Source organism: Balaenoptera musculus, chromosome 10, assembly GCF_009873245.2.
Source record: "Balaenoptera musculus isolate JJ_BM4_2016_0621 chromosome 10, mBalMus1.pri.v3, whole genome shotgun sequence".
Classification (NCBI taxonomy): domain Eukaryota; kingdom Metazoa; phylum Chordata; class Mammalia; order Artiodactyla; family Balaenopteridae; genus Balaenoptera; species Balaenoptera musculus.
The window spans coordinates 96,594,410-96,615,854 of record NC_045794.1 but is presented as its reverse complement, the minus strand read 5'-3'; the positions used below and the strand labels follow the sequence as shown (position 1 = coordinate 96,615,854).

Genomic DNA, 21,445 nt, shown 5'->3' with positions numbered 1-21,445 from the left:
CAGAAGGGAGCTTCCATTGCTGTGTTCAAAGGTGCTTGCTCTGGTGCTCATCTAGCCCAAAAAAACTGGAGAAGGCACCAGGGAAGTGTATGCTGAGATACTGATGCTAATCCATGGAAGTAACATTCTGTCCTCATATCCCATTGGTCATTTTTGTTTTGTCTTGAGACAATATTGAGCTCCAAGTAAGCCTAGAAAATATTCCATAGCTGTGTGGTCATGTGCCCAACAAAAATAATTACTACTACAGAGAAATGGAGAAAAGACCCAGAGTAACAACTAGCAATCTGCCTGCCACACTAGGAAATACTGGCCTAATGGGATAAGGGAGAAGCAGTATTTTAGAGATTTGCTCATATCTAAAATTAATGCACCCAAGTAGGCACATACATCAGGTGAGTAGTACTTAATCTGTGCCAAGCACTTTTATTCTGCAAGTATTGACTTGATTCTGGTAATGACCACAAGAGTGAGTACTCCTCCCCATTTTATATAGATGAGGAAACTGAAGCACTTAGGTAAATTGTCCAAGATAACATAGTTGTTGATTTGTGGAGCTGAGATTCTCATCAGGCGTGTGGCTTCAAATGTCTTGTTCCTGAATTCTATGCTCTGCTGCCTCCCCTCTGTGTACTAGGTTGCTTCTTGCAGAATTGTTCATTTAAGAAATTGAAAACTAAATGTACACTTGAAGGGCATTAGTTAAATACGGCATATCATATCATTGGTGCTGATAATGCACCTCCATGGGGGTTTTTCCTAATAGAAGTCTGATGGCATAATTGTGCTATTAGTCCACTTGTGATGGGCCCAATTAGAGGGACAATAAAAAACTAGTTTTAAAAAGTTTGGTGCAGTAATTTAAAAAATTTAATATGTACCAATATTTACAACCAATAAAGCATACTTTGGAGTGCATATAGTTGGGGGGGGGGGGCGTTCCCTAAAGTACATAGGAAAATACAGTTAAGGATAGCTGGTAAACTTCAAGAAGTCAAATTTAAACTGAGTAAGGCATGTCGTGTTGGCAGAAGTTTTAAAACTATGGATTCTAAGTATTAGGTGGAACCAGAGTAGTGAGGAGGTAAATAGAATTAGCATAAACTCGTGTGTAAGTGCTATGAAATTCTAGGTATCTGGTATATAATCAGGATGTCCTTAAGTAGTTCACTTGCAGATCACGAGGACATTTTCAGGTTGCGGTGTAAGTAACCTGACCATATGGCAGTGTGTAAACAAATAGGAAGGTAATCAGTTATGGCTAGGTTATTTTTAACTATTTTGTAATGATGGTATGGGTGTGAACAGAATGATGCTAAATTTTTAGTATATCGTTTATGTAGTGTGGGACTTAATGCTTATATAATTCACGGAGCCCTCTTTAAGAAAAACAGTATATAATTAGGAACACTGAGATGTGAAAGTGAATGTTTAGAACGAGCAAAATGTTACGATTTTTAGAAATTGGAAATATCTCAAACATCACAACTATAGAGATAGTTCCATTTAATAAATGATATACCTATGGAATTGCTACATTTTCTGCTGCCTACTCTGATTATATGACTTTTGTGTTTTCAATAGAATAGATAATTCCATCCTGATCAAAATATTTTTTGATAGCTGGGATGCAAAAGATTTCACACAGATGGACATGCTGTCTGCTCTAGGTCATACCTGACAAATGGGAATTCTGAAAAATAGTGTTCAATTACCATCATAAAGGGAAAGTATTTGTAAAGTGTGTTTATAAATCTGTGTGCTACATAATCCAGTTTTTTTTTTTTGAGAGAGCTTCCAATTTAAGTAGGAGTCTGTGAGAACTGAGTCCTCTGGTTAAATTTTACAGTGGACAAGCTTCTGTGTTCCACTGCCAGAATCCTATCTTCATTTGACTTTTGGACCTGCACCTCATGTCATGACCTTAGGGAGTGGTGGGAGTATTCCTGGAAGCGATTCCTAAAATAGGACGTCTAGCAGTACCTTGTATTAATACATATAAATATCTCTAAATCCAACTGTGTGCCCAAACTTGCTTTTAACTTAGCTGTCGTCACTGTAGCACCACTGTAAATGAAAGGGAGTTTAAGTGGAAAGGGATCTTAACCAATAGCAATTAAAATATTTTCTGCAAATTTTGTGAAAACATGACCAGGTAAACATTGTTGGGGCCCTCTCCTGGGAGTAAATGTGATAAAGGGCGTAAAGCACTGGGCCTGGCTGTAGCAAGCAGTCAAGGACTATCAGCAAGGATATTATAAAAGTAAACTTACTGGTACTGAAACAGGCAGACGCACAAAGCTATGGTGCTCGAGTAATTGAGGTTGAAGTCCTGAAACCTGGTGTCTCTCAGTATTTTGTTGGTGAGGGGTAGAATGTTATTTTTCTAGTTCTGTGTAGTTTGAGTTTTCGCTTTGTAACATGGAAAATTTTTTTCTTCGTTATTTTATAAAGTACGTCTACGTGAATTAACTTTTCTAATCCTCACGGTATTAACACTTGTCATTCCACAAAGGAGGAAACCAAGAGGTCAAATGATTTTCCTGTGTGCCTACTAGTTTGTTCCCACCTCCATCTGATCATTTTGATTTCCTGAAGCTCAAGTTCTCTTCCCACCAGGGTTTTTCAGAGGGGAGAACCTTGCCCAATCAACATTTATTTCCTCTTGACCAGAATGTGATTAAAAATACTAGCAAGAGAAAATACGAGTAAAGTCTCAAAAGAGAAACAGGAAGATGAGTCTCCCATCTTGCTTGTCTCCATCTTGTCTTATGGAGAGAAGTGGAGAAAAAGGAGGCTGTCCAGGTTTTCTGAAGTCTCCAGTGTTGGCAGTAGGTGTGAAGTACAACCAGCCAGGTCCCGAGAATGTAGGGGAAGTCGGAGCTGACCCGTCCCGTACTGAATTTCGGCACGACCCACCGCTCCGCGTGGTAGGGGCAGCACCGTGCTGCCCCGCCCCGCGCAAGGCCCGGGGACCAATCAGAGGCAAGGGGGCGTTCCCAGTCCCGTCTTTCCCTCTTCCCTCCCCTGCGGCCTCCGGCCGGGAGACAGGGCGGGCGCCCTATGACCCGGAAGTAGTTCTGGAGGAGGTGGGCCTGAGGGGTTGGAGCTGGTGACGTTGCCGCCCGGGGCTCCGGCGCTTGTTACTCCGTTCGGCTGTTTGCGGCTCCTGCGAGAAAACTGTGGCCAGGTCTGCGGGAACCGCACCTATGGCTTCCGTGCTGTCCTACGAAAGCCTGGTCCACGCCGTGGCGGGAGCCGTGGTGAGGCGGGGTCTTTATGCCCGGGCCACTGCGGGGTGTGGGGCTTTTCTGGGGCCAGACCGGGATATGGCTGGGGGATGGGGATGAGAAGGAGTTCGTATCGTGACCGGGACGTAGAGGAACGGAGCATAGGCGAAATGTTGCTGGAAGAATTTGGGGCGAGGCCCGACACTCACCCTCCGCGCTTGGCTACCGCTTTGACCTCTTACAGAATATCTGGGATGTAGGCAGCGGTGGTCCCGCACCGCCACAGAGAGTCAGGAAGAAGATAATTGCTGTTTTCTTTGCCTTCTGAAATTTAAAGGGCAGTCGTCCCCCTAACCCACCCCACCGCACGCACAAACTTTGTCTGACTAGGCCAGAGGAAAACCTAGGTGTGAAGCTGTGTTGCTGAATCACATTCTTAACTACAGACTATTTTCACACACTTGCTGCAGACAAGTGGCAGTACCTAGCAGGGATATCTCTGGCCAATATCATTGGCAGGAGAAGATACTTTTTTTTTTTTTTTTAATTAAATCAAGATCAGAGTCGCTGTCTACCACAGATGTGGTTTACTATGAGGAATGTGCTTGGTTCTTGGGCTTCTGGATTTCTCATTTCCATTTGACACCACTCCCTTTTCTTTGAAACTTTACACTCTTGGTTTGAGTAGCTTCCTCTCTGGTTCTCGTCCTGACTCTCTGCCTGCCCTTTCTCACATCCTTCTCTAGCTGTCAACACACACGTGGAGTCAGTGGTACTTCAGAGGAATATCACTGACTGAGTCCTCTTCTCCTAGGCCCCCAAAACTGCACTGAGAGCTCATGTTCTATGTAGGCTAATGGAAGTTGAACCCCAACTCCATCACTTGTTAGATAGGTGGCTTGTTGTAAACCTCACTTTCCTAATCTGTAAAGTGGGGGTATTGACACCTACCTCACAGAGTTGTTACGTGAATTAGATGACAGTAGTTCATGGAAGTGCCTGATTCAGGAGTCCTGGTTCATTCAGTTAGACCAAGCTTTCAGCCAGTGTAAAGGTGCTGAAATGGAAGCTTGCTTGATATGCTGTAGGATAGGCATGGAGGCTTGTGTGTCTGGAGTGGAGGGAACAAAGAGGCAAAAAGGTTTCAGGAGACCAAATTGTGTAAGAATTTTAACTCTGAGTGTGAAAGACAGCTAACTAGCTATTAGAGCAAGTTATTTTGAGCATGCAGCAACTTGCAGATTTACATTTTAGACATGATCACCCTGGCTGCTCTGTTGAGAGTAGACTGTACGGGAGCAAGGGTGGAAGCAGGGAAACTGTCAAGGGACTAAGATGGTAGCAGTGGAGGTGGTGAGAAGTGATCATGAACCTGGAATATATTTTTGAGATAGAGCCACCAGGGTTTGATGGTAGATTGGATGTTGGGTGTAACACCATGAAAGTTGGTTGACTCCCAAGAGTTTGGGGCTTGAGCAACAGGAAGGATGATATTCCCATTTACTGAGATGGTGAAGACTGTAAAGGAGCAGCTTTTGGGGGAAAGATGAGAATGGTTTTGGATTTTGACTAGTTAAGTTTGAAATGCCTAAGAGTAGTCATGAGACTAGATGAGCTAACAAAGAAATGAGTGTGGACTGAGAGAAAAGTCTCAAAGACTTAGCCTTGAAACATGCCAGCATTAAGAGGTTGGGGAAATGAGAGCACCAGCAAAGGAGACTAAGGAAGGGCCACTAGGGTAGGATGAAAACTAAGAGAATGTGGTGTTATGAGAGTTGCATGGAGAAGGGTGTAGACCAACTGGGTCAGGTGCTGGTGGTGAGTCAGATAAGATGAGGACTGAGAATTAACCATTGGATTTATCAACATGATAAAGTGGATTAGGGGGGAGAATAGTGCAACAAAGAGAGAATGGGAAGATAGGTAATGTTTGTTCTCCTTTCTCTCAATAAATGCCATTCATTCAACATCTTTACTGAGTGCTTTTTACGTGCCATGCACTGTTCTAGGTGCTAGAAATATAGTGGAGAACAAAGTCTTTTTCTTCATGAAGTTTGCATTCCAATGGGGAAGTCAGACAATAATTGAGTAAATCAAAAAATAAATAATTTTAGATAGTGTTAAGTTTTATGAAAGAAATAAAATAAGTGTTGGCAAACTTTTTCTTTAAGGAGGCAGATGGTAAATATATAGCTGTATCGTCTCTGATGAAGCTACTCAACCCTGCCATGATAGTTTGAAAGTAGCCATTGACAATAAGTAAATGAATGGGCAGAGCTGTGTTCCAATAAAATCTTATTTATGAAACCAGTCAGTGGATCAAGTTGGCCCTTGGTCTTAGTTTTCTGAGCCCTGCTATAGACAGTGATTGGGGGTAGAGGTGATACTATCTCTATTTAACCTGCAAAGACATTTCTATTTTTTTTCTCTCCTTGTTGCCTATTTTTCTCTTGTTAAAAGTTCTGCTTGAAATTATGCACCCTGAATTTGCAGTGGTTTTTCTTTCTCCCATAAGCTATGTTAGATTATCTAATAGATATACTTTTGTAAAAATAGTATTTTTTTCTCTTGCTTCCCTCGGGGCAGTACTGTTCCTGGCACATGTCTAAATGAGAAATTGCATTGTGTTTTGTTATTCTTTTGAACTTTCATGCCAAAGAGTGGTTCTCAAACTCTTTTTGCAAATTTTTGAGTTAAGGATAAACCACACAACATGGACCCTGCTTTCTTCTGGTTGCTACCAAAGGAAAACAATTCCACCACAAAATGTCACTACATTTGATGAGACGTTTGACGAGAAAAATGGCATTGCTTTTAATGGTATAGTACTGTGGTAATGAATGGCTCATGTTTAATTAAATGCCTTGGCCATGATGTTCAACCAAAGCTTTGAGATGATCCAGGAGAGCATAGTGGTTAAGAGCATTTGAATGCCTGACTTGAGCTAGGCAGCCTGGGCCGGAATCCTGGCATAAACTTCAGGATTTGGTATCAACTCCAGAGCTGCCTGGAGTAATTAGTTGTGGCTTCTCCCCAAAAGATTGTTGGGTCATTGTTTAAGATGTTGATTTACAACCTTTTTGAGTTGACATGTTTCATGTTTGCTTATTCACTTCTTTCCAGGTTCTACACTTTCTCACCCCAAGTGTGGTGGTATGTGCGCGCGCGCGCACACACACACACACACACACACACACACACACACACACACACACTTTAAAAATTAAAATAAACAGATTAGTGATTTTGAGTGTTTTATGCTTCACTTTGGTATAAGTGCAGATAATCTCAAGTATTTGAAAATCAGAATTGTGCTGTTTCAGGAGAATGCTTTATCTCCAGTTGATGACTATTGTCTGATACAATTAATGGCCTCGCATGTAAATACTTCTCAAAATTTTGAGTATAATTAGGTTTATAATTTTATATTTTTGGTTCTCAGATTAGCTTCCAAAGATAGATTTTATTTGTAGAAGTGTACATTTGTAATTAAAAGAGATTTTATTAGTCTAGAATTTGAAAAGTGAGATTGGTTGGAATTGTCTAGGGGGTTTAGATGCCAAAACAGACTTTGGAATTGTAATGATAATTATTAATCAGTAACTTTTAGGGGTCTTCTTTTTTCCCTATTGTTTATTTAAAAATTAAAAAAAAATTTTAATTGCATAATTTGTTTTAAAAGACTTACATTTCATTGAATAAATGCTGACCATTAAAAAATTCAAGTCATACAGAAATATGAAAGAGTTCTCCTTTCTCCTTCCACTCTACCTATTATTGTGCTGTGACTCAAAGCCCAGACATACCTCTCCTTAGAACTGTGTAAGAAGGCTTATTCAGAGCACTTTTCTCCAGTTGGTATCAAAAGAGAAAATTAGGCCCAACTATCTGACTTTGTAGCTTATACACTTAACATTACAGTGGACTTTTTACCATATAGACTCACTACCTGCCTTTTATTTTTTATTTATTTATTTTTTTTTTAAAGATTGATTGATTGATTGATTGATTGATTGCTGTGTTGGGTCTTCGTTTCTGTGCTAGGGCTTTCTCTAGTTGCGGCAAGCGGGGACCACTCTTCATCGCGGTGCGCAGGCCTCTCACTATCGCGGCCTCTCTTGTTGCGGAGCACAGGCTCCAGACGCGCAGGCTCAGTAGTTGTGGCTCACGGGCCTAGCCGCTCCGCGGCATGTGGGATCTTCCCAGACCAGGGCTCGAACCCGTGTCCCCTGCATTGGCAGGCAGATTCTCAACCACTGCGCCACCAGGGAAGCCCCACTACCTGCCTTTTAGAAGTAGAAACCAAGTAGAACTTGTTGATTTTCTGTACAAGGCCTTCTGGATATAAAGGTCATCAGTGGAAAAGTCCCTGTCCTCAGGAAGCTCTTCTTAGGTGTATAGTGGTGGTGTGGATAAGACCCCTGGTGGTACCTAGGAAGAAGTGGTGGGCTGCCCTGTGAAGATAATGGGAAGCCCCCAAGGTTGACATATTACCAAGATTGTGCACAGTGGAAAGAGGTAAAGAAAATCAGCCCACCCATAGGAAAAGGGAATGTTGCTGTGTGGCCCAAAACATCAGATACCCACTATATCATGTTGTTAAAAAGACTTCAAAAATGATTGGCTTTTTAGTATAAAATATTCTATCATATGGGTATCCCATAATTTATGGACACTTGCATTGTTTCTAGCTTTTCACTGTGGTAAATATTTAGTTTAAATGTTAATGTGACCTCCCAGCACCCCATTATGAAGAAACTATGGGATTGCTTGGTTAAGCGACTTTCCTAATGTCACTCATTGATTTATAGATTAGAAACAAAACCCTAAATTTTCAGATTCAGTTTAGTTAACTCTGATTCTAATTTGTTAAATGCCAACAACCTCACAGGGTTCTGTGGATATTAATAAAATAACTTAATTAAAACAGCTTTTTTACTATCTGACACATAATAGGGGCCCAATAAGTGAAAGCCATTAATCATTTTGTCCACAACTATATTTTCTAATTTTCTATGCGTCCTAACTTGTTTGAGTTAGTTAATTTAATATTAGATTTAATAATAATATTTAGTACTTATAGAATTCCCTATCTTCTCACATCTGTTAACAACTTTGATAGGTAGGCAATATAACAAGTGGTTAAAAGTATGGCCTCTGAAACCAGACTGCCTGAGTTCAAATCCCAGCTTTGCCACTTATCACATGTGTGACCTTGGGCATGTCTCTCAATCTCTCTTGCCTCAGTTTCCTCATCTATAAACTGGGGAAGATAATAGTACTCACTTCATAGGGTTGTTTCCGAGGCTCTTAGACAAGTATCTTTATTCTCATATAGAGACAGGAAAATGGAAACAGATATGTTAAGTGTTTTTGCCAAGATTACCAGTAAGTTATTTGGTTATAGGCCTGGGGCAAGAACCCAGGTCTCCCTTCTCTGCTACTCTTCTGTTGCTATGCCTAGCTGCCTGTTCCTTCATACTTCTTGTCTCTTTTCCCCATCCCTTTGTTTAATTCAAAACTAGCCCCTGAATATCTTTAGATTTTCAGAAAAAAGTGGCATTAAATATTACATATACACATGTATAATCAAACTGGAGGAACTTGGAAATTAATTGTTCATCAGGAGCACTTTAAACCACATATCTAACAATTTAAATGTTCAGTTCTTTTTGGAAGGGTTTTCTTTTCCACAGCTGGCTCATCCAGACCCATAGTTTGAATCTAATCAGATTCTCATAGAATTAACTTAGGTTAGTATACATTTGAGGGCGTTGTATTACTTTGGTTTAGAAACCTTAAAAGGAGGTAATTAGAAAAAGTCTTCATTGTCTTTACTTCCTTGCTGTCTTATTTCATTTAGGCTTCCACTAAATTATGATTGAATTATTATATAGCTTTTAATCTTTACGACTTCTTTGCCTCACTGCTCATCATCCAAAATATATCTTGATATCTTGATAAACTTTTTTTCAAGACAGTTTTTTAGAACAATTTTAGGTTCACAGCAAAATTGAGAGGAAGGTACAGAGATTTCCCGTGTATCCTCTGGGCACCCCCCCAGCACCCCCCTCCGGCCAATGCACAGCCTCTCTCATTATCAATATCCCCCACCAGAGTGGTACGTTTGTTACAAATGATGAACCTACATTGGAACATCATAATCACCCAAAGTCCATAGTTTATATTAGGATTCATTCTTGGTATTGTACATTCTGTGGGTTTGGATAAATTTTGTAATGACATGTATCCACAATTACATTATTATATGGACTATTTTCACTGCCCTAAAAGTCCTCTGTGCTCTGCCTGTTCATCTCCCCCCTTCACCCCAATACACTTTTTAGCTAATAGGGTCATTTCAGTTCACTTCTCTTAATCTTAAAGGTTCTTACGTAGTCTTGGATTGGAATTATTTTTCTAACTTTAATTTGCTTCTTTATGCCTGAGTAGTCTGTGACTTAATTTTTTTTATTGAAGTAGAGTTGGTTTACAATGCCGTGCCAATCTCTGCTGTACAGCAGAGTGACTCAGTTATACACATAGAGACGTTCTTTTTTAAATATTCTTTTCCATTATGGTCTATCCCAGGAGACTGCATATAGTTTGCTGTGCTATACAGTAGGACCTTGTAGTTTATCCATTCTAAATGTAATAGTTTGCGTCTACCAACCCCAAATTCCCAGCCCTTCCCTCTCCCTTCCCTCCTCCCCCTTGGCAACCACAAATCTGTTCTCTGTGTTTGTGAGTCTGTTTCTGTTTTGTAGATAAGTTCACTTGTGCCATATTTTAGATTCCACATATAAGAGCTATCATATGGTATTTATATGACTTAATCTTTTTAAAGGAACAAATATGGTAGAATAGCTGAAAAAGGGATTTGGAGTAAGACATAACTATCTGTGTCATCTTGGGTCATTTATGTTTTCTTTCTGAACCTGAGTTTTCTGATCTATAAAATGAAAACATAACACTTTACTTACTGGGTTCTCCTGAGAAGCAAATGTGGCAACACTTGTGGAGTACCTAATTACAATACTTGTAATAGTGTAGTAAGGCCATAATCATTCGTTTCTTTTTCAGAGATATTCTTGAAAATACAGTATTTGTACCCAATTTTAGAAATTCAGTGGAATTGAAATTTTCTCTCATCTTGTATGATCAACTGTATCCATTCACTTGTAACAGATGATCTCGGCTTTTGCTCTAGATAAAATAGAGGCTACTTGGGATGAGCTTTCTAACGTTTCTGTTTTTTCTGTTACAGAATCAACTGCAATTGTACCCAGTATTTCCTACATTGTGCTGATCTCAGGAAAAACAGATGTGGCTGGTCTCTGCTATCTTGATTCCGCCCCCCCTCAACCCCCACCCCCGCCCAACTTACACCACCCACAGTTATCTTTTGGGACTTTGCTCCATTCATTTTCACTTCTTTCCTATAGCTTTAATCTTTTTCCATTGTTTTTCAGCCCTGTCCTGTAATAAAACCATACCGATCCGGTCTACACACTGCCTTCTTAGGTGCTGCTCATTCTCCTTCCCTTTATGCTAAGTTTATTTAATGACTATTCTGTACTTCCTGCCTCTCCTCCTCATCCTGCTCTGATTGCTGGAACTGCTCTTCCATAGGCCTTCACTGACTTTCTGATGGCTTAGTCTGCTGACTCTTTTTCCATTCTTATTTGATTCGACTTCTTTGTAGTATTTTACACTGTTGACCCTCCTACCTTCTTGAAGCTCCTTCTGAAAGAGCAGTTATTCTTTATTTTTTAAAAATTAATTAATTTATTTATTTTTGGCTGCATTGGGTCTTCGTTGCTGCGCATGGGCTTTCTCTAGTTGTGGCGAGCGGGGGCTACTCTTTGTTGCGGTGTGCGGGCTTCTCACTGTGGTGGCTTCTCTTGTTGTGGAGCTCGGGCTCTAGGTGCGTGGGCTTCAGTAGTTGTGGCGCACGTGCTCAGTAGTTGTGGCTCGCGGGCTCTAGAGCACAAGCTCAGTAGTTGTGGCTCGCAGGCTCTAGAGCGCAGGCTCAGTAGTTGCAGCACATGGGCTTAGTTGCTCCGTGGCATGTGGGAATCTACCCGGACCAGGGCTCGAACCCGTGTTCCTTGCATTGGCAGGCGTATTCTTAACCACTGTGCCACCAGGGAAGTCCCTTTATTTTTTACTAAATGACAATTGCTCTTTTGGAAGGAGTGTAAGTAACCGTTGCTAATTTTAGGACCCTGATTAATATTGAGCCCTACTGCTAAAAAATGCTGTAAAAAGGATATATAGGAAGCAACATTTGTTGAATGCCAGCTGTGTACTTGGAATGATGCTGGGTCTTTCCATAAGTTAATTCTCACTTCTCACAGCAACCTCCACATTTTTTATTGGTCCCAAAATTACAAATGGGGAGACTGAGGCATGGAGATTTGAAGTAATTTATTGTACAGTATGTACTATAGCTGAGACCAGAACCCCAGTTTATTTTATTCCAGAGCCCATGCTTTTTCCGTTGGGCACTCAGGTGTGTTATCTATTAAGCCTTTTGTTTAACTTGTGTATCTTTGAATGGTTATGAGAGTTAGCTTGTTTGTTGTATCAGGGGAAAGACTTACATTAACTCTGATTAGGTAAATAACATTTTTGAATGTGAAAGCCACAATAAGTGGCTTTCATCTTTGGAATTTCATTAGCTCCAGATCTACCACTGACAGTATATTTTAGTTGATTTCTTTTTAAAATAATCTTCTATCCAGTAATGCCATATACTTCATCAGGAGATGCTATACACTGATTTCAGTTGTGCTCCTGTGACTCAACCACCATTTCTGGACTCCTCTGGAAATTGACTTTGGAACTAGCATTGCATTTTTTTGGATTATTTTTCATCCTTCAAGGGTGAAGTAGCATTTTGGGGATGGTTGAATTTGGTTAGTAGGCCATCATTGTTCGTACTTAAAGGGCATGATACTCTGCTTCTGTATTTATGTGTGTCCCTGTCTGTTATTTCCATAAGATTGCACACGCTTGCAGAACCAAGCCTTGACCAAGTTTACCCTACTGTTTCCTTCTGACTTTGTGGTGTTGAGTACTTCAGTTCAGCACCACGTGTGTTTGTGTCAGCCAAATTAAAAGGTAGACTGGATATTTATTGACTGGGTATTTATGCTGGTGCAGGATCTTTATTGCAGCATGCAGGATCTTTTAGATGTGGCATGCCGGATCTTTTAGTTCTGACATGTAGGATCGAGCTCCCTGACCAGGGATAGAACCCGGGCCCCCTGCATTGGGAACATGGAGTCCTAGCCATTGGACCACCAGGGAAGTCTCTGATTCTTTCTTTTATAGTTCTTTTTTAGTTCTTCTGGTAGATACCCCTTCTCTGTTTTCCTAGCCACCACTCAAAGTGATTCAAGGCCTTAGTATTTTAAATCAGATGTACTTTGCTAAAGCAGTGTTTGTATTTGTGCTCTGGTCTTGCAGGTTGAAAGCTTTTAAGGTTACTTGGATGGCTCCCTAAAAGGCCTTTGGTGTGTCTTTTAATCAGATACTTGTGTACAAAGGGCCTAATTTAAGATTTTCTGGGTTTTTTTCTCCCTGATCTTGTCATTTTCCTAATTTTCACGTCCAGGTGAAATGGTAGCTATTTTATGTTTGTTTTGATTTGCATTTGTTTACTATTTGTTACACTACAAAAATTTATAAATTTTTGGAGGCAGGGTGATTAAGAATAAATTTCTTAGTTCACTTGTTAAATATCCAAGGAACATAGAAGAGAGGTGGTAGATGCTATGGGGTAATAGATTCAAAATGCAAATATGTCACCAACCTGCCCATATACAATCTTATGAAATAAAAACAAAATAGAATAAATAGCAAAGGAATAAACACACTCACAAATACTTTAAAATATTTATTTGCTAAGACTAGCAACAGTCCATTGTAAAATACCTAAAATGGGATTCCTGTTTCTAAGGAGCTTATCAAACTTTCTCCTGAAAACTTCCCTTTATAATTAAAAAAAATCTGTATAAAATATTTTTTAAAAAACAGTTACTTCTTAAATATGTTAATAAGGTGACAGGAAGGTAAGGAACTTTTAGAACTAGAGAATGAGTGAAGTCAGGACCCAGAGTCAAGGAGAGCAGTCTTTGCCCTGTAGGAATTGCTTAGCCAGGTAGACACAAGCTTTAGATTTGTAGCTTCCAGAGATACAGGGAAGAAAAGAAAGAGCCCATTCTGCCCAAGATAAGAAGTCCAGTAGGGGATCACCGAATAAACCTGAAATCCCAAAGGAATGTGCTATAAAGGTAAATGGGAAATAAACTTACTCCTCCCCAGGAAAATCGGCTGTCTCCAACCCTGGCACTAATTTGAGAGAGGAAATCACCACTGACATTTTGAAGCCACAAGTCCTCCCTTAGGTTGCAGCCTGAATTCTCACTATTTGATTGGAAAACCTAAAGTGAGTAACTTAGAGCGATTCCAGGTTGGTGGGTCCCCAGAGTGCCTGGCAGAAATCCTTTCCAGAGGTACTTACCTTTATCAGGTCTAAAAGAAAGCCCCAAAATAAAATTTTAAGGGGAATGAGCAGCTCAATCCAAACTAACGAAACTCACAGAGAAACAAGGCAATGTGAACAAGAACAGTAGACAGGAGCACCAATCAGAAAATGGACTTCTCAGTCACAATCTAAAAAGCTGTTTAGTCTGTATAAGAAAATAAAAAGCTAGAAAATATGTGCAAAGAACAAGAAACTAAGATTGGCCAAGCAGATTTGAAAATTAACCACGTAGAATATTTAGAAATGGAAAGTAAAATAACTGAAATTTAAAAATTGATTGTGTGATAGTCATGGGAACACTAAATATTGATTTAAGCAAAAAATCAAAACTCTTAGAGGGCTGGCACAAGAAGCAGAGGGGAATATGAGAGCTAAATTCTTACCTTCCATAATAGAAGGTGAATAATGTCTAAAATTGATGAATCAAAAGATACCAGGATATTTTAAAGTTATATAGAGATGTGTAAATTACAAAAGATACAGCTAAAAGAAAATATTTTCCTCTGGGGAGGAAGATTGTATAAAATGGGCAGGAACTACTTATTTTGTCATTTATATTACATGACTTTTTAAACTATGTGCATGCTCTGCTTTGATCAAATAAACATTTAAAATTAAAATATTTAATGCATAGCTATGAATTGATCATTGTTGAAGCTGAGTGATGGGTTCAAATTCAAGCGTTTTTATACCATATTAGACACAGCTGAAGATAGAATTAGTGAGCTAAAGGATAATTTAGCTGAAACCTGATTCTCACTTGCAATGATTGTAGTCAGGAAACTGGAATGTTTTCTACATTTTGCTGAGAGAAAATGACTTCCTACCTAGAATGCTGTGTCCAGTGAAAAGTTTAAAAACGTACGCAAAATAGAGACATTTTCAGATCATCAAAAGCAGTTTGCCACTAGCAAGATTCTCACTTGGAGAAATTCTAAACCTAATGAATATTTTTAGAATTGATAAGTTAGGAATATATGTTGTAATTACTAGATAGCTTGTAAAAGAATTAGAAACTATATTTATAACTTAAAATTTATTGGAAACTCTGGTCAAATAAGAAAGCAGTAAAGGGCAGAAAAAGCAACATAGAACATGTATGACACATAGCACAAAATAAGATGACAACTGGGAATTCCCTGGTAGTCCAGTGGTTAGGACACCGGGCTTTCACTGCTGTGGCCTGGGTTTGATCCCTGGTCGGGGAACTAAGATCCCACAAGCTGCGTGGCGTGGCTAAAAAAAAGATGACAACTATAAATCCAAATAAATGTTAATGAACTAAGTGCTTCAGTTAAAAGAGATTGTGCTAGATTGGTTTTAAAAAGGGAAAAATGCTATTTATAAAAGATATGTCTAAAAGAAAAGGATACAGAAAGTTTGAAAGTAAAAATATGAGAAAAGATATGCTAGACAAATACTAACCCAAAACTGTTAACATCAGATAAAATGGACTTTATAGTAATGTCATTACTAGAGATCAAGAGAATGACATCATAGAGAAAAAGGCTCAGTATGTCAGGAAAATAAAGCAGTTTTAAGTTTGTGTTCATCTAATAGTCTCAATATGTTTAAAGCAAAAATTAATAAAACTTTAAGAGGAAATATACCAACCCATCATCGAAGTAGTAGATTTTAATATATCTTTCAGTAATTGATAGAACAAGAAAGGAGGGAAAAAATATAGAAGATTGAATATGTATTTAACAAACTTGACCTAATAGATACATACAGAACATTGTACCCAACAACTGCAAAATACACATTATTTTCAAGCCAAACATGGAAAAGTTATGAAAACTGACCATTTACTGGGCTGTAAAGCAAAACTTAAATTTTGAAAAAGTTTTGAAATAGTACAGAATGCTTGAAGCACAGTGCAATTAAGCTAGCAACCAGTAACAAAAAGGTAACTTTAAAATATAAATACATATATACATATTTATATAAAGAACATATGTTTGGGAATTAAACACATTACTGAATGATCTATGGATTAAAGAAGAAGAAATCATAATGGAAATAAGAATGCATTTAAAACTGAGTGATAGGACTTCCCTGGTGGCACAGTGGTTGAGAATCTGCCTGCTAATGCAGGGGACACAGGTTTGAGCCCTGGTCTGGGAAGATCCCATATGCCGCGGAGCAATTAGGCCCGTGAGCCACAATTACTGAGCCTGCGCGTCTGGAGCCTGTGCTCCGCAACAAGAGAGGCCGCGATAGTGAGAGGCCCGTGCACCGCGATGAAGAGTGGCCCCCGCTTGCCACAACTAGAGAAAGCCCTCACACAGAAACGAAGACCCAACACAGCCAAAAATAAATAAATAAATAAATAAATTTTTTAAAAAAACTGAATGATAGCACAGATGGTGCGTACTAAAACTTGTAGCTATACTGAAAATCAGTCATCACTGAAAAAAATTAAAATTCCTAAGTAAGTGGGAAGGCATCCTCTGAATAAGTGGATTGGAGACCAATATTGTTAAGATGGCAATACACCCTAAAAGGATCTACAGATTCAGTGTACTCCCTATCAAAATTCCAGTTTGCTTTTTTGTAGAAATTGATAAGATGATCCTAAAGTATATATGAAAATGCAAGGGATCTAGAATAGCCAAAAAAATCTTGAAAAAAAAAAAAGAGGACTCATACTTCCCAATTTCAAAACTTAGTACAGAGCTACAGTAATCAAGAGACTGGTGCTGGCATAAGGATAGACGGGTAGATCAACAACAGAATTGAGAGTCCAAAAAATAAACCTACAAATCTGTGTTCAAGGGTGCCAAGGAACATCAATGGGGAAAGAACAGTCTCCAATAAATTGTGCAGGGACAACTGGACATCCACATGCAACAAAATGAAGCTGGACCCCTACTTCACACCATACATAAAAATTTACTCAAAATGAACCACAGACCTAAATGTAAGAACTAAAACTACAAAACTCTTAGATGAAAACGTTGGCATAAATCTTTACGACCTTGGATTAGGCAGTGGTTTCTTAGATATAATGCCAAAAGCACAAGTAATAAAAGAAAAAATATGTAAATTGGACTTGATCAAAATTAAAGCTTTTTGTGCTTCAGATACTATCAAGAAATTGAAGACAACAGAATGGAGAATATATTTGTAAGTCATTTATCTGATACAGCGTCTGGTATCCAGAATATGTAAAGACTGCTTACAACTCAGTAATAGAAAGGCAAATAGCCCAATTAAAAAACGCACAAAGGATATGAATAGACATTTCTCCTGTGAAGTTATATGAGTGGCCAATAAACACATGAAAAAATGCTGGATGGCATTAGTTGTCAGAGAAATGCAAATCATAACCACAATGAGATGCTATTTCACACCCACTAGGTTGGCTATAATCAGAAAGCACAGGTAATGACAAGTGTTGCAAGGATATGAGAAATTTGAAACCTTGTTTTGCTGGTGGGAATATAAAATTATGTAGTCACTGTGGAAAACAGTTTTGTAGTTCCTCAAAATGTCAAACATAGAACCATATGACCCAGCAATTCCACTCCTAGAGAATTGAAGACATCCATATGAAAACTTGTTACAGGAATGTTCATAGCAGCATTTTTCATAAAGCCAAAGAATGGAAACAACTCAAGTCCATCAACAGATGAATGGATAAACAAAATGTGATATATCCATATAATAGAATATTTTTCAACCATAATATAGAACGAAGTTCTGATTCTATAACATGGATGAGCTTTTTTTTTTTTTTTTAATATTTATTTATTTGGCTGTGCTGGGTCTTAGTTGAGACATGTGGGATCTTCGTTGTGGCATGTGGGATCCTTAGTTGAGGCATGTGGGCTCTTAGTTGCAGAGTGTGGGATATAGTTCCCTGACCAGGGATCAAACCTGGGCCCCCTGCATTGGGAGCGTGGAGTCTTAGCCACTGGACCACTAGGGAAGTCCCCGTGGATGAGCCTTGAAAGAAGCCAGCCACAAAAGATCATGTGTTATTTGGTTCCATTTACATGAAATGTGCAGAAGAGGCAAAATAGAGACAGAAAATAGATTAGTGGTTGCCAGAGTGTGGGAGGAAGAGAATGGAGAGTGACTGCTAATGGGTATGGGTTTTCTTTTAAGGTGATAAAAATGTTCTGGAGTTAGTAGTGGTGAATGTTGGGCAACTTTGTGAATATATGAAAAACCACTGAGTTGTAAAGAAAAAAACTTGTCAGATACAGCTAAAATACCTCGAGGGAAATGAGTAGCTTTTAAATCAAGTTTGAAGAAGAAGAAAGACTTAAAATCAATGAGCTAAGCATCCATCTCAACAAGTTAGATAAGAATATAAAAATAAATGCAAACAAAGGAAAAGGAAGGTAATAGAGAAGAAATTAGCAAAATAGAAAATATAAACACAAAATGTGCTGACGTGGTATGTTTTCAGTTATTTGTTGAGAATGAAAATTTGGTTATGAAAATAAAACAATATGTGACCACATATTGTTGGTAAAATAATGATCTCACCCACCCCTAACAAAAATCTATGGTACAATCATTATTGTCTTAAAGGTGAAGAAATATGCTATATTCCAGTAACTTCCGAACCTACATTTCTATCCTGGAATCTCTGGAACTCCAGATGGATCTGGCTACCTGCTGGACGTTTTCAAGTAGATGTCTTTGAGGCACTTAAAATACAGCTAATGCAAAGACAAACTCAGTATCTCTTGCCCCAGAATTGCTCCTCCTGCAGTATTTACCATCTCTGTTAATGACAACACTGTCTCCCTGGTTTTTTAAGCCAGAAACCTGGGAGTTGTCCTTGAGTTCTACTTCTTCCAGACTCCCCACATCTGTCCAGTCGGTCACTAGAATAGTCCTTAATATACTTAGCAAAAAGCCTTTGATTGACCTCTGCTTACCCCTAGTCTTTCATTCCCTTCTTGGTTGTGCTCTGTATATTCTGACAATAATAGCCTTTCAGTTTCCAGGATGTTCAGGTCACTTCCAGACTGCCACTTGCTTTTCCTTTCAGCATCCTATTAGATGCCTTTTATCAACTATCTAGTATCCCTGTCACTAAAAAAAAACAAAAAAAACCCCCAAGCCGCTAATAAATGATTCCCCAAGCCTCTAATAAATGATTCCCCTAAGATATTAATTATAGGCTATATTTATTTTTCCTAGAGTTATTTGCCTTTTGAAGAGTTTCCTGGAGAGGGTAGTGTCCAACCCAAAGGTCATGTGGTGTTTTCAACTGCTTATGTCACACTGGTATAACATCAGCTGAAAGGAATATTAGAAGTGATATGTTAAATAATAATAAAGTTTTTAAATAATGTACTGTTTTTCATGTTAAATGGCATGTTTATAACAGCAGTTCTCAAACTATTTGGTCTCATAATTTCTTTATACTCTTAAAAATTATTGCAGACTCTGAAGAGCTTTTGCTTATGTGGTAATAACTATTGATATTTATTGTATTAGAAATTAAAACTGAGAAATTAAGATATTTATTTGCTAAAAATATTAAACCTGTTACATGTTAACATAACATTTTTTAAAACTGTATTTTTCCCCCAATAGTAAGAGAGGCAGTGTTTTGTATTTTTGCAAACCTCTCTAATGTTAGACTTAGTAGAAGGTAGCTGGAGCCTTTTATCTGCTTCTGCATTCAGTCTGTTACAATATCACACATCACGGAGCCTCTGGAAAACTTCAGTACACACTGTGAGAAAATGAGAATGAAAAAGGCAAAAAACGTAGGCATTATGTTGTAGTATTTTTATGAAAATAGCTTTGATCCTGCAGACCCCTGGAAAGGGTTTGGGGACTTTAAAGGATCCCCAGACCATACCTTGAGAATCCCTACGCTATATTATTCTCTTGTATTCTGATGTCTTTTTTTCAGGTTTTTTTTTTTTTTTTTTGCCGCACCGCACTGCATGACTTGTGGGATCTTAGTTCCCTGACTAGGGATCGAACCCGCACCCTCGGCAGTGAAAGTGCAGAGTCTTAACCACTGGATCGCCACTGATCTCCAGGGTATTCCCCTGATGTCTTTTTGAAAAAAATATTTGCTTTTTCGTCATTTCAAAACTAAAACTAACACGTACTTATTGTTTACAAATAATAATTATACAGAGATGCATCACAAGAGAAATGGAAGCCACCTTTAATTCCTTCCTCTCCTTGTATAGTCCCTGTTAAGAATTTCCCGGATTTTGTGTGTGTATGTGTGTGTTTGTGTTGTGTATACTTTTACAATTAGAAGAGAAAAATGAAAAGTCACTTATATCTTGATTGCAAAAAGGTTGAGAACTGAGGTAGAACAGTGAACGGTAGAACTTGGAGTTGAAGAGAGCTAGGTTCTAACTCCGCCTCTGCCACTCTGGCTTTAGGCAGACCTCTTAACAACCCTGGCCAAGACTTCTCAGTTCACAGGGGAAGGGTCTGCACTGCTAGGTGATCTCTGAAGGCTTTTCCAGCTCCAGGTGCCAGTGCGGTGTAGGAATTCATTTGCTTTCCCAGCTCCAAATGGTTAAATGCCAGAAGGGGATGGTAGAATGTTGTGACTAAAAATGTTTGGTTTTGGTGAGATACAAGACGGTTGTTTCTCTGGAAATAGAGTCTTTCAAATTGTAATTGTTGTCAACAATAGAACTCCCACTCAGAAGGTTAGAATTCTGTGGGACTCAAAATAATGGGTTGATTTGTGTGCCTCTCTGGCACAACAGTATTGTACCTTGTAGTTACCTTCTCAGTATTTTTTGCCTTCTAATTTTATGTAAGTGAACAGGCAGTCCTAGGGAAAAAAAAACAACACTCAGTATTTATGAAAAGAGGAATTTAATTCAAATTCTGAAAAATCATATGATTGTATAGCTTAGCATAAGACTTGCATATATAATAAATATTTTCCTTCAGGTAACAGCTGCTTACGAAAACAGTCATCTATCTGTGTGTTTGCTTGGTCAGGAGACAAATATAGCAAATCCCCAGTGTACAGAATAGCTATGTTCTAAATTTACCTTTAGCATTTGCAGTACACTTTCTCATAGATATTAAGTTTATTTGTAGGTGGATACAGTCATACATTTATTAACAAGTTCAGGGCTTATGCTATGCCAGGCTCTCTGCTGGGTTTCCAGACTAATCCATAAAAAAAACAATTTTTTTTGACACATAAAATAGGTCCCATATTACTATATTGCCTTTACTTTAAAGCTGATTTTTAGTTCTATATTAGTAAATTTTTAAGTTAATTACAACAGTGGTTAAGTGTGTGGACTCTGGAGCCAGACGGACTACGTTCAAATACTGATTCTGCCACCTGCAAAGTGTATGACTTGAGAAAAGTTGCAAAACCTCTTAGTATCTTTTTCCTCATCTATAAAATGGAGAGAATAATAGTACTTAGCTCATATGGTTGTTGTGAGGATTCAATTTTTTTTTAAATTGAGATGTAACTCACATAACAAAATTAACCATTTTAAATTGTACAGTTCAGTGGTATTTAGTCTATTCACAATGTTGTGCAACCATTACCTCTATCTCATTCCAAACCATTTTGAATAGATAAACAAAATGTCATATTATACATACAAGGGAATTTTACTCGGCCATAAAAAAGAAAGAACTGATACATACAAAGTGGATAAACTTTGAAAACACTGTGCTGAGT

The 21,445-nt window shown here is 38.5% G+C and overlaps 1 protein-coding gene across 3 annotated transcripts in view; it reads left to right on the top strand.

Moving 5' to 3' along the window:
• The first annotated feature begins 3,081 nt into the window (after positions 1-3,081).
• SLC25A17 (solute carrier family 25 member 17) overlaps positions 3,082-21,445 on the top strand; it is a 55,472-nt gene continuing 37,108 nt past the window's right edge. The window contains exon 1 of one of the 3 annotated variants that reach the window (XM_036865632.1): positions 3,082-3,260. In XM_036865632.1, the coding sequence (XP_036721527.1) occupies positions 3,210-3,260 (51 nt within the window). In that variant the 5' untranslated portion in view covers positions 3,082-3,209. Of the gene's footprint in view, positions 3,264-21,445 lie in introns of all 3 variants that reach the window. The other 2 variants (XM_036865631.1, XM_036865633.1) reach the window with 2 other exon arrangements.